Source organism: Arachis hypogaea, chromosome 3 (genome assembly GCF_003086295.3).
Source record: "Arachis hypogaea cultivar Tifrunner chromosome 3, arahy.Tifrunner.gnm2.J5K5, whole genome shotgun sequence".
NCBI lineage: Eukaryota > Viridiplantae > Streptophyta > Magnoliopsida > Fabales > Fabaceae > Arachis > Arachis hypogaea.
The window spans coordinates 31,677,104-31,691,530 of NC_092038.1; the positions used below are offsets into that span (position 1 = coordinate 31,677,104).

General features: G+C 36.3%; 1 protein-coding gene across 1 annotated transcript; it reads right to left on the reverse strand.

Annotated features, from left to right (window-relative positions):
* Nucleotides 1-3,143: 3,143 nt before the first annotated feature.
* LOC112790146 (nod factor hydrolase protein 1-like) lies at nt 3,144-12,626 on the reverse strand. The gene is made up of 2 exons (XM_072232715.1): nt 10,952-12,626; nt 3,144-3,405 (listed from the first exon to the last, which is right to left on the reverse strand). The coding sequence occupies exons 1-2, from the start codon at nt 12,069-12,071 to the stop codon at nt 3,380-3,382; spliced, it is 1,146 nt and encodes a 381-aa protein (XP_072088816.1). The 5' UTR covers nt 12,072-12,626; the 3' UTR covers nt 3,144-3,379.
* Nucleotides 12,627-14,427: the final 1,801 nt, after the last annotated feature.

Genomic DNA, 14,427 nt, shown 5'->3' on the forward strand with positions numbered 1-14,427 from the left:
ACTGTCGTGAGGCATACGCCACCACATTATGATGCTGCATTAGCACGCACCCTAGACCCTTTAATGAGGCATCACAGTACACCTCAAATGGCTCGTTCGGCTCAGGTAACACTAACACAGGTGCAGTGGTCAACTTTTTCTTCAATGTCTAAAAGCTCTCCTCGCACTCAGGAGTCCAAACAAACGGAGTGTCTTTGCGGGTTAACTTTGTCATTGGCAAAGCTATCTGTGAAAAGCCCTTGATAAACCTTCGGTAATAGCCAGCTAAACCCAGAAAACTCCTTATCTCCGTTATGGTGGTTGGTTGCTTCCAATCCATCACAGCCTCCACCTTAGTTGGATCTACGGCTATTCCCTTCTTACTCACCACGTGGCCCAAAAACTTCACCTCACTCTTCCAAAACTCACACTTAGACAGTTTTGCATAGAGTTTCTTCTCCTTTAGAATCTGCAACACGGTCCTCAAGTGTTTCGCATGCTCTTTCTCAGTCTTGGAATAGATCAGTATGTCATCAATGAAGACAACAACGAATTTATCCAGAAACGGATGGAAAACTCTGTTCATGTAATCCATGAATACCGCAGGAGCGTTCGTCAACCCAAAGGACATTACAGTGTACTCGTAATGACCATAACGAGTCCTGAAAGCGGTCTTAGGGATATCCTCACTCCTTACCCTTATCTGGTGATAACCGGATCGCAAATCGATCTTGGAGAAAACTCCAACTCCTTGTAACTGATCCATGAGATCATCAATTCTCGGCAATGGGTACTTATTCTTTATTGTAACCTTGTTCAGCTGCCTGTAATCCACACAGAGCCGCATACTCCCATCTTTCTTCTTTACCAGAAACACTGGAGCACCCCATGGAGAGACATTTGGTCGTATAAAATTCTTTCCCAACAAATCCTCTAACTGAGACTTTAGCTCGTTCATCTCTAACGGTGACATCCTATAAGAAGCACTTGAGATTGGTCCCGCCCCGGGCACCAATTCAATAGCAAACTCAACCTCTCGGTTAGGTAGAAACTCATCAATATCATCGGGAAACACTTCTGGAAACACTTCCGGAAACTCACACACAACCAGAATCTGCTCCAACCTTTGATCATCACCCGAAACACCCGCGGCTAACAACAGGATACCCTGACATTCGATTCCAGAACAGTTCACCATCAACGAATTCAAGTAATAATTATTCACCACGACCGGCCCTTCTGTATCTTCCGGCATAAAGTACACCGACTTTGTAGAACAATAAAGCAGGACATGGTTCTTAGATGACCAGTCCAATCCCAAGATAAGATCAAGACCGATCATCGGTAAGCAGATTAAATTATAAACAAAATCACGCTGCTTGAACCTAAAGGAAACTTCCGGGCATCCTAGCCTAGTTACCATGGCTTCATGGGTAGCATTATACACCTTTAGGTCATAACCTAAGGTTACAATCTTCAATCCTAACTCATGGGCTTTCTCAAATGCAATGAATGAATATGATGCTCCCGAATCAAATAAAGCATTTAAAGTTTGACCAGCTATTTCACAGTTACCTCGAATGAGTGTCTCAGATCCCTCAGCACCTATAGTTGAAGTGGTGAACACCCAACCAGTCTGTTGTGCTTTCCCAGCACCTTGTTTCTGCTTCTCCGGGCAGCTTGCGGCTTTATGCCCCGCTTTTCCACAATTGTAGCACAAGCCCCATCCGGCCTTGCATGGTGCTCCTGGATGGTGACTCCCACATCTAGTACAAGCTTGATCATTCTGAGGCTGCTTTCCAAACTTCTTCCCTTGGGAGTTGTTGTTGTTGGGCCTCCTAAAAGAGCTTCCCCTCTTGAAAGACGGGCCTCTAGGTGCAAAGCTCTTCCCTCGGTTCTGTGGAAATGATCCTTTGTGACTTCCTTTCCCAGCGGTTACCCTTTTCACACACTCTTCGGCAACCCTACACTTGTTCACCAATTCGGAAAAAGTCCTGATCTCCATTGGTCCCACTGAACTAAAGATATCACTCCGGAGTCCTCCTTCATACTTAACACACTTCCATTCCTCATATTACACCGGAGTCCCTTGACACATACGAGAGAACCTGAACAGCTCCTCAAACTTGTCAGTATACTCTGATACGGACATGGTACCCTGCTTCAGCTGTAACAATTCAAGCTCCTTGGCCGTCCTAGCAGAAGTCGGAAAGTACTTCTTATAGAACTCCTCTTGGAAGACATTCCAAGTGATATAGTCATCACCCTGTTGCAGAAGACGTCGGATACCTTGCCACCAATGCGACGCTTCACCGGTGAGCATATAGGTAGCAAACTCGACACACTGTCCTTCAGGCACCACTTGCGCTTGCAGTGCTCGCTCTATAGCCTGAAACCATGTATCAGCCTCAGTCGGGCTAGTAGTTCCCTTGAACTTAGGTGGATTAACCTTCAAAAAGTTTGTCAGTGTCATCGGGCCCTGAACTCCACCTCCATCGTTACCATGGTTGTTCATCTGTTGACCAAGAGCCTCAGCAGTGGCTTGCATAGCAGCAGCCATATTCTCCAACGCAGTCATAAAGTTCACCGGGTCATTAGGGTCATGTTCCAGCGCACGAGCATTCGTACGACCTTTCACACTACCTCTACCGCGTCCACGAGGCGTCATCTGGTCCCTATACACACCCAACAATCGATATTAAGTTGATTAGTCTCAATATCGGAAGTCTAGTGCTTCAAAGTCCCAAATGCATGCTCATGAACGTTTATGCCAATTATATCAAGCAGATATACTAATAGCACATAACACACATACAGAGAATGCACAGAAGCATAGTCAGTCCATCCCTCAGGCTCTACAGGAACGAACTGTTCTGATACCATAATGTAACACCCTACCATACAGAGTCTTATGCTTAAGTCATAATTTAGAGATGGCAAGGTATTACGACCTCTAAAATAAAAAATTTAGTACGTATAGTAGTATGAATGATTGATTATAACTAGGAGCCTTTGTAGAAAAAGGGGTAAACAAAAAAATCGCAACTCAAAAGCGCAATACTCCGATCGATAACGTAACGAACAAGAATAACCAACGCGAGATATATATATATATATATACAAAGGAGTGTCAAAAATAGGAATATCAAGACTCAAGATCCGTCCGCGAAGATAACCGGTCCGAGCATAGCAATATATACATATGATAAAATAAGGAAAACCCCAAAGGAAACCCAAAGGGACACAAATACAGAAACCTATTCTCCAAAATCTCCCATAAGAGGAGTCATCACAATTTGTATTATTTAATGGAGATAAAAGTATCTAAGCAAAACATATAAACTAAACAGAGTCCCCAAGAACAAAGGATCTTCGCTAATCCAGAAGTCTCCAGTAGGCCTCAGCGAGAAACCTCACGTCCTGCATCTGAAAACCACAAAATCCGCATGGGTGAGAACCAGAGGTCCCCAGCATGGTAACAGCTTCCACATATATAATACATAATAATAGAGGAAAGCCGAAGGCAATCCTAGAACTTCCTCCAGATAATTTAAAAGCTTATAAACAAGCTAAACCATAAAGGGCATCTGACTAAAGATTCTTCAGTCTAACTAATACTTCCCTTTCCAATTCCTTCACACCTCCCAACCACCAGCAGAAGTATAATGTAGCAAACACAGTTATATCAAACAAGGAATATACAAATAGGAACAAATAAGTCATTTAGACAATTAGCAAGTAATATGCAGTCAAATAGGCAATCTCAAACAATTCATATAGTATGCATATGATGAATGCCTGTCCCTAGTGGCTGATGATATCATCTGTCGGTTATAGAGCTAACCCGACAAGTCCTGGTAGCTAACCATTGGACTGTCCCTCTGTCACGCATCCCCAACTCGAGTTATACTCATCATAAACTTGATCATAATCATGATCTATATCCATCACCTTCACTGGTGAATATTTACGGGGGCGAGCTCATCCGGGTCTTTCACAGTGCCCGGCCACACTTATGACATAGGGTCAAAAGAGCTTCGAGTCTCAACCTGGAGCACGTGGTGGCTAGCCACTGCTTCCTCCCAGGGAAACTCTCATCTCCAACAGTGGAAGTGCAACATACACAATTCATTCAACAGCATATATGCATTTATACTAGCCATAATCATGGCTCTGTCATAATACGGCAATAATCTAGCCATCCGGCTCACGGTTAAATCCATAACCAGCCATTCGGCTCACGGTTAAATCCATAACCAGCCTTTTCATTAACAATTACGGCCCTTCGGCCCATGGCATAACAAGCACTTCCACCACCATCCTCCGCCTCTCACATAATCATCTTTGATCCACATTGATCATTCATTTTTCCTTGCTTCACTCGCAAGTTACCACATCCCCTAGCTCCTTTTCCCATTGCTAGGCATATCTTAATGATTTAAGACATAAGTGGTGAGATCAGAGGCTTAGAAGTATGAAATTTGGCTTTTAAAACTCAAAAATCAACTTTGGGATGAAAACAGGGCCACGCGTACGCGCACTCCACGCCCACGCGTGGATGACCACAAAACTCATCGACGCGTATGCGTCATGCACGCTAACGCGTGGATTGAAAATCAGCCAATCGACGCGCACGCGTCAACCACGCGTACGCGTGGGTGCTCTCGTGCCCCAGGCACAAAACTCGCACAGTTCTGGCACAACTCTCTGGAAAATGGCTGGGCATTGGGTGCAGCACATCGGCGCGCCCACGCACATCACGTGCACGCGTGGATGGCGCTTCCCGGAAGACCGGCGTGTACGCGCCAAGTGCGCCTACGCGCGGGGGGTCATTCTGCTAAAAATTTTCTAAGTTAAAAGCTGTAGAATTCACAGATTCAAACCCAATCTTCCGACGGACATAACTTTCTCGTTTTAAAACATTTTTCACCCGTTCTTCAAACGGCATGGACATCCCGGATCCAATTTCATTTCTAAACAGATTTGGCACAAAACGAAGATCCGTAGTCTAAGTTATGTCCCATCAAAGTATGCCCAAAAACCATGTTTTTCATAAAAACCACAAAGTGCCATTTTCAAAACAAGCCATTTTCAACTCTTTTCAAAACCAATCAAAACATGCCAATTTCATCCCCTTTCCTTTGAAATCAATCAATATATATCAAATTCAACATCAAGCCTCCTCAACTCACACATTGACACTTTACCATAATTCACCAAAATCATTATCCCATCATTTTAGCCCACTTCACCCAAGTGGCTCAAACCCAAACACATTGATATATCATATACTCTTCCTCATGCCAATTTTCAACAACACCAATTCCAATTAACCATCATTATACATAATCAATATCATATTCACCATCAACATGGTTCAACCCACAATTCAACCATAACCAATCATCAAGCATATATCACAACATGCATATTTCTCATACATCATACCATCAAGGCATCAATAATCATCATCACATATATGACCACATTATATATATCAACCATTCAACATCATCAACAATTCAATGCCTATCTTAGGGCCTCTAGCCTAAGTATTTCCTACCACATTACATATTAGATACGGGAAACCGAAACCATACCTTAGCCGATTTTCCAAGCTCAACCGGAGCACTTCCAAATCACTTATCCACAAGCTCTCAAGGTCTCAACACCTCTAAGAACAGATTTTTACTACCAAATCCCTTTTCAAGCTTTTCAATATCACCAATCAAGCTTCAACATTCACACATACACAACCTAAGCCATAATCATCATACCCATACACAACATCTCAATACCCAAACATCATAGAACAACAACTTACACTAGGGTTGAGAATCTTACCACACCCAAGGTCTAAGGAGATAAGATTAACCTTCTCCTTCAAGAGAGTTGGGTCCTATAACATCAAAGAGCCCAAAATCTCAATATTTTTGCTCATGAAACTCGAAAACAAGGCTGGAAATTCGAAGAGCAAAACGTGGTTTACCTCAAGATTGATTGTATGAGTTTTGTAGAGCTCTCCGCGGTGAACGTGTGGCCGCAAACGGTGCGGCAATCGGAGCTCTAGATCAAAAGTTATGGTGATTTGAAGATCAAGTGAGAGAAAGAACTTGAGAGAGAGTTCTCCCCTCCATGACCTCCATTTCAGCGTTTTTTGAGTGATAAGTGAGGAGAGAGAGAGTGCTGAAAACTAGGGTTTTGGTTTAGTTATGTTGGGCCAAGGGCCCACTTTGGGTCCGGTTGGCCCGGTTTGGCCCGTTCGGTCAAATCTTGGTCCGAATTCTATAAAATTGGTACCGAAATTCTCGTCTCAACCTCCTCTATCACATTTAGCCATAAAAATAACATTTAGGGCTTTCTGGAATAAATTCTCATTTATGGGTTAATTAGCCATTAATTAACCAGGTTTTACAAGGAGGAGTAGGATCAGAAAGAGTCTTAATTAAGAAAGAAGGACCTAAGTGTGACTTGGAGAGAGAGGAGAGGTCACCTGACTTACCAGCCTCTTTCAATTGAATAACTCAGGAAACAACATTCCTTTTGACTTGGCATAGGGTTTTCAGAGAATTCAACCCACTAGTCATCCTTGTTGCAAAACCAAGTATCAATGTCGGATTACATAAGCATAATAAATATCAACAAAAATGTATCTACAAAATGCAAAGAAAGTACTACCTAGCTCAGTACGCATGTTGCTCGGATTTTCTACCAGAAAGTTTTTGGTATCAAGGGTAGGAGCTCGACCTAAACACTCTTGAAACAGGGTGACTATACACTCCTCTACATCATCTAAATCCTCTAAGTTGTATTTTATAATTGTGGAAAACTCCTCCCAATAAAGGCTAAAAAGGGCTTTGTCTCTCTCATTCAGAAAGAAAGATTGGATACCCTCAACCGATCGGATCTTAAAAAAATAATTTTTGAAATCATAGAAAGAAATCGTTAAAAATAGAAAAAAAAACCCTTCCTTCATTGAACAACTCAGAAGAAAATCCAGCCCTATTTTTGGAACTGGATGGTTTGATGAGTTGAAAAAGATAAAAGAAAACTTTGGAGAATAAAGGTAGGTCGAGTTCTCGACTTATTAGCTGATAAATTTTCAAAAAACCCAAGAATTAGGATGGAGTTGAGAAGGAGTAACTTTACAAAGATGGAGAATTTTAGATTCAAAATAAGAAACATGGAGATTCACCCCAGCTTAGTAAAAAAGTACTCATACATGTAAATGGAATGACATTCCGACTTGTCAAGTCGGGAAAAAATAATTCTCTCCTTGGGATCAGCAACCACAATCTCATATCTATCCTCATCCTCCTGATCTCTACACAACCTATGTTGTCTACGAAAAGTTTAAGCATAATCGTTATCAATTACAGAAATAACAGAAAATACGGTAATATCTATCCAATCTAGGTCAAATAGAATTTTAAAAGACATGTTGAATATTACTAAATGAGACATACAACTATAGCTACAACACAGCAAAAGAAAATCATCACAACAAATTAGAAAATTGGGTATAACAAGATAAACATTCAAGCAAACCCCAAAAAAGTCGGATCATATTCAACAACATAAAAGAATCCCATAATTCTTAAAGCATGTTGCAAATCAAGCAATCAAACCACATTATTAATTCATTGTTCAAAATATCTATTGCAATATTTGGTTTAGTTGTGGTTATATACACCATTAGTTCGTTGTTCACGATTGCCGCAAAACAATATCACCTCGACAGGAGGCCGTTCTGGTAGTGCCACTAATAATAATAATAATTAAAAATAGATTAGTGAAAAAATAATTTTAATAATTGTAATAAAAGCATGCAATATAATTTACGATTACCAATATTATTTCTTTAAATATCAGTATGAATTACAATTGTTTGATTAATATAATTATCCGTTACAAGATACTCGTATTATACCTTGTTAAACAAATTACTAAAGTGAAAAGTCACTTGAGCATCTCCGCCAGTCAAACCCTAATTATTGTTATAAATAAGTAAAGCCGACTGCTCTGCTTTGGTGGCTATAGCTAATCATAATGACATGATGATATGATGTCTTAAGGGAATAAAAAAGCACCATTACCAAAAAGTATGTATTACGTTCGTTAGCTTTCGCAGTACAGATAAGTAAATGCATTATCGTCTTAAGGGGATAAAAAAGCACCATAAATGTTATTCATATAAAAATTTGGCTTAAACAAATTTTGCTATTTTTAAAATATATATTTTGGTCTTATTTTCTATTTTTTTTCTAAGTTATGCTACGTGACAAAATTATTTTGATAATTAAATTTAATCAAGCTGATCCAATAATTTATTGGCATAATAAAAATCAATTGAAAAAAGAAGAAACACATAAAAATAAGAAGAAAAAAAACTTGGTTAAATTTGGCTATAAAAATTAATTTATTTACCTAACATTTTTTAGTTCTTTAGGTTTAGTAGTTACTAAATTTAAATTTTGCTATTTACTGCTAATTCGTGCTATCATATACTTTAAATATTTGAGTAGTCATTTGTCACTTATTAATAAAAGTGAGAGATATTTTTTGTGAACGTGTTCAGAAATTAGAAATCATTTTGGTAGTTTATCTTTTATTTTTATGTTTTATATTTTCTGTTATTAAAATTTTATGAAATAAAAATTAAAAACAAAAGTTTATTATTATTTTGGAAGTTCTCTTTCTTATTCATAAAATTTAAAAGAGAAAATTCCACTCCCCTCCTCTGTGAGATACTAAAATGATACTCTCCTCTCCTCTATTTTATAAATGTACATTCTCCTCTCTTCTAACTTTTAAAAAACTTCGTCTTTAATCCATTTTAAACTTTTTGTATTAACTAATATTAATTTTATCCATTTTTAAGAAAAAAATTATTTTTTAAAAAAATATCCATTAGAAAAATTTTTATTTTTTATCTTTTAATAAATTATTCTTTTATTATTGATTAAATTGTATTTTTAAAAAAATTTAATAATTATATTATTTTTTTTAAAATAACCTTCAATAATTTTTTAATTATTAAATCATAATTTTACCAAAATTTTCGTTAACAATTTTTTTATATTTTACTATTAATTTTTCAATATCTATGTATATTATTTTAAATTAAATAAAAAATTTTAGTAAGATTATTTTTCAATATCAATATATATTAATTGTTATACATATTAATTGTGGTAAGATTTTTTTATTTAATGTTAAAATAATATATATTGATAACAAAAAATTAATAAAAAATATAAAAATAATTGTTAACAAAAATTTTAGTAAAATAACACTTTAATTATTAAAAAGTTATTGAAGGGTAGGTATCTTAGAAAAAAATAATTTAATTATTAATTTTTTTTAAAATATTTTGATAAAAATACAATTTAATCAATAAAAGAATAATTTATTAAAGTATATTTTAGTAAACAAAATTTAATGATAAAAGATAAAATTTTTATTAATGGGTATTTTTTTAAAAAATAATTTATTTTTTCTTAAAAAATGGATAAAGTTAACATTAGTTAACACAAAAAATTTAAAATGGATTAAAGAGAAAGTTTTTTAAAAGTTAGAAGGGAAGAAAATTTATATTTATAAAATAAAAGAGAGAAAAATATTATTTTAGCATCTAACAGAAGAGGGGAGTGAAACTTTTTGAATTTAAAAAGTAGAACACATTAAAAATATTTATAAATCAAAACCCAAGGGGAATATTTTCAATACTTTTCCATTAATCAGAGAAATTGGTTTAAAAGATATAAAATATTGTATACTATACAATAACAACTTTCATATTCACACTATTGTGTACCTGTTATGCACCCTTATTTTGTTGTATGATTTGAGGTAAGGATAACAAGAAATAAAATCACTTCCCAACAGGAAAAGAAAGATCAACCTTTTTTTATTGCTTTTGATGGTTTTAATTTAAACTTAACATACATGAATCAAATGCAAAGAAAAAGAGTTTAGTTTTGGGATTTTTTTTTAAATGTGACTTTCAAAGTTAATGTAATAATACCTTAAACCAACTTTAAAATTTTTAAAAATTTTAATCAAATACTTTAATCTTTTAAAAAATTAATTACCAAATCAATCTTTAAAATTTATTTTGATTAAACAATAACTAAAAGTAGTCAATAAGTTATAGATCAAATAATATAATTTTTTTTAATAAACGATTTATCAAATATAAAAATTATTTATAAAAAATAATGTTTTTTTAGTTATTTTTGTTGTATTTTATAATATTTTGAGAATATTTTTTTACGTTATAAAAAATGAGTATAATTTTGTCAGTGTATTAAAAAATTAGAGGCAATTTTAATAATTTATCATATAAATAAATATATGTAGTTTTTTTGTGGTGCAGCAAGGGACTAATTTGTCACGTGACACTCAATAATCATGTGGCGACTTAACGGTTTACATAACAAAATTGAAAATTGTCCTTTGACAAAAAAAAAAAAAATTGTCCTTACTAATTGACAACAAAATTAACGTCGGATGTGCATTGTATAACAAAAATAATTGTTAGGGACTGATTTTTGAAATTAAATTTTTTGAGACTAAATTATCATATTAAAAAAATTCTTAACGACTAATTTGACGTATTACTCAACTTTAATTTATCAACACAATATTTCTTTCATTTCAAAATAATTTACTAATAAAACTATTAGTTAAATAATGTTATTTATTTATTATTGGTATTGGTATTTCTTTTGTCGATGTTATTGTTTTAAAATTAAAAAATATTAAAAAATTTTCAAAATTTATTATTTTTTTGTTATTTTTAATTATAATTTAATTATTATATTTTATTTTATACTTTTAAATATTAATGACTAAACAAAAATAATAAATTCTAATAATATTAAGCATCCTTCTAAAATTAATTTGCCGTTGTGTTGGTTTTCAAGTTTGTCTTTTTTTTTTTCACTTTAATTTGCAACACAGTATATACCTTGCTCAATAATCTTCCAATCACGATCAAAGCCAGCAACCCAGAAGAAATATCCACGAAGTCCCAGAGCCTGAGCAAACCCAATCTTCACGGTCACTGTCATTGGGTCATCGTACCCGACCCATGACGTTCCCGCGTACGAATACGCCGACACCGTATCTGGATCGTACACGACGGTGGCATCACTTTCCTTATTAAACACCTCAATCTGAAAATAAGGCACATCCCCACCGGATTCGGGTTTTATCCCAATAGCTGCTGCTCCAATTTCAGTCACATTCGGGTCAAGTAGGGTCCACTTCTTCCCATAAAGGGGTAAACCCATAACCACCTTCTTCGGGCAGATCCCAGCCCGAACCCATGACCGAAGCCCGTAAACAACATTTACATTCCCTTTCGGGTCGAATAACGCTGCTGGAGCTCCGGTATCGTTGTTCCACGCTCCGTGGAGGTCGTAGCTCATGACGTTGATAAAGTCAAGGGTCTTATTCATAGCGATCACCGGGTACGACGGCGCCGGACCGGCGGCGAGGATGAAGTCACTGGCGAAGTAGACGGCGGCTGTTAGGAGAAGCGGCGGACGGCCGGTAAGCTCTGACTCGGCGAGGATCGCAATACGCCACTGTCGGAGGAGGACGGCGAGGTCGCTCATCTCCACCGCAGTGCGCGGGAACTCCCAGTCGAGGTCGAGGCCGTCAAAGCCGAAACGGCGCGCGACGACTATGGAGGAGCCAATAAAGGCGGCTCGCGCATCTGCGTTTCCGGCGATGCGAGCGAAGAGAGCAGCGTCACTGGCGGCGCCGCCGATGGAGACTAAGGTTTTGACGGGAGGGTACTTGGAGCGGAGGGTGGTGGTGAATTTCAAGAGGCTGGTGGCGTTGGAAGCGGTGATTTCGAGGGTGTAGGTCGTGTTGCTGGGTAAGAGGAACGCGTAGAAGATGTGTCTGAGATAGGTTGTGTTTATGGCGGAAACTGGAAATGTTTCTTGATCAAACCAGTATGAACCTTTGATGGGTGAAGAAGAAGCAGTGACGGTGGCGCGGACGGTGGTTATGGCTGTGGCTATTGCCATGAGCAGTGTTGTGAAAGTGACGGAATGTAGTAGACAGTGCATTGACATGATATGTGGCTGACTGGCTGTTGATTTTTTATTTGGTTCTAAGGACAAGAACTTTGTGGGATCTTAAGAGGTATTTATAAGTTACTAGAGAGCTGGAGCACGATATGACATGCATTATTATGTTTCTATTGTTAAATATTACTTACGCTATTTTTTTAAAATTCTTTTTTTAAGAATCAATAAAAAGTAACTTATATTTTGATGTAGGGACGAAAAGAGCAAAGCAAAAAATGTTAGGCCAAAATGTTGTATAGGTTTTCACTTTTTCTTGCATGAATAGGCGAAATTGTCTGTCAACATACACAAGTCAAAATATCATTTTCTGGTTGTTGCCAAAGGGTGAGAGATTCTGTAAGTTGCCGTCCTAGGTTTAAGTATTTTATGTCCTTTGGAGCGGCAGAATGCATGGTTTCTGATATGGATTATGCGGTTTAGAATTGTATTTGTGTCTCGTTTCGGCAATCGGCACGGAATAATATATAAAAAAAATCAAATTTTGATTTCCAAGATTTTTCCAAGTCTGTTGTTAAGCTGGTTGGAAATAATGATAAATGTAAGTTGTGGTTGAGAACTAGAGAGTGTTGAGACGTACCAAGTTAATAATAATTTATGTCGAACTATATATATATATATATATATATATATATATATATATATATATATATATATATATATATATATATATATATATGCGAACTGTTATGTGAATGGGTCAATGATGAGGTGGGTGTGTATCTCCCTTCTATTGTGGTGTAAATATGCTTGTTGGAACTTGGATTTTCTTTCTGACTTTTATGATTGAGGAATCCTTTATTATCTATTCATTTAATTTAGAGTAGTTGGTCCCAAAAAATTTAGATTGAAAATTATAGTACCTAGAAATTTTTATTTTCTAAGAGTCTTTTAAAATTATTTTAGTTGAATAAATTGATTTTTTAATTATTTTTAATTAAATTTTTAATAGCGTATTAGATAAATAAGCCATAACAAATTTATTATAAGATAATTACGTAAAACTTCAGATTTTTAAAAATTAAATAATAAATTATTTGAAATTTATTATATTTATTTATGATTTTATTTTTGAAAAATTATTTACAAAAATAATTAAATCAAAGTTACGAGACTTTGAGTTTAAAATAAATTAGGATTTATATAATTTTTATGATAATAAAGTATTTTTTATTTAAAATTTAAGTTTTAGTAATTGAAAAATAATGAGGATTTGTTAGTTTAATTTGAATAATTGAGATTTGGAATTGAATACTTTAATTTTATGAACTAAAAGAAAATTTATTAGATTATCTCTAATTTTTAAAGTAAAGTAGCTACTTGAAACTAATTAATGAGTTTATAGTATTCTCAAAAATAATTATATTTGTTTTTAAATTATTACTCTACTCTCTAGTTTTATTAAAATTTCTACACTACTCAAACCCTAAAATCCCTAATTTTACCATACTTTAACCTAACTTTAATTTTACCCTAATCCTAACACACTCACACACTCTTCCTCACTATCATTCAGCTGCCACCCTTAACTCACACTCACACACCCCATGAGAGGCTGCCTTCATCGTTGTTGGAGCTATCGCCGCCATCATCGTGCTCCGCCACTAGGTCGTCGTCATTGTCATTGTGGTCAGAATCACCGCTAGATATAAGCCGTTCGCATCACTGTTGCTGAGCTGTATGCCACCGTCATTCAGAATGGACTTGGAATGGCAAAAAGGATTAATTGTGAATATTGGATCAAGTGACACATTTTTTCGGAATGGCAAAAAGGATTAATTGTGAATATTGGGTCAAGTGACACTTTTTTTCATGTTAATGCCACACTTTTCCTATGCACTGCCACGCTTTGCATAAAGGAGTAACACGCTTTCCTGGGTTCATCTATGTTTGCGTGAAAGGCCACTCTTGGGCGCGTGACATGCCCAACTTTTTCCATTGGCGTGTTACATGCCATGTGTGGTGTTAAACGCCCATTCTCTTGGTCCTTGGAACTTAAAATATGGGTCTTTAAAACAACATTTTGGAAACTTGGCCCAGCGCGCAACGCCGGATCTTGGCTTGCGGCACGCCACTCACTTTAAACAAGGTTTTTGGAGGTGAACAATGGCGTGCGACACACCCAACATATGGCGTTACACGCCCATTCAAATTGCTAAAGATGGGTCTTCATTGAACCAACGAAGGCATGTTGAACTCACACGTTTGTTCTTTTGTGGCATGCTGCAAGCCCACTGTTAACTGTGTCATGCATACGCATGAAGCCCGCGTAAGCATGCCCTAACGAAAATCCTCAATCGCATGTACGTATGCAGCATGTGTACGCATGAGTCCTCATTCTTCC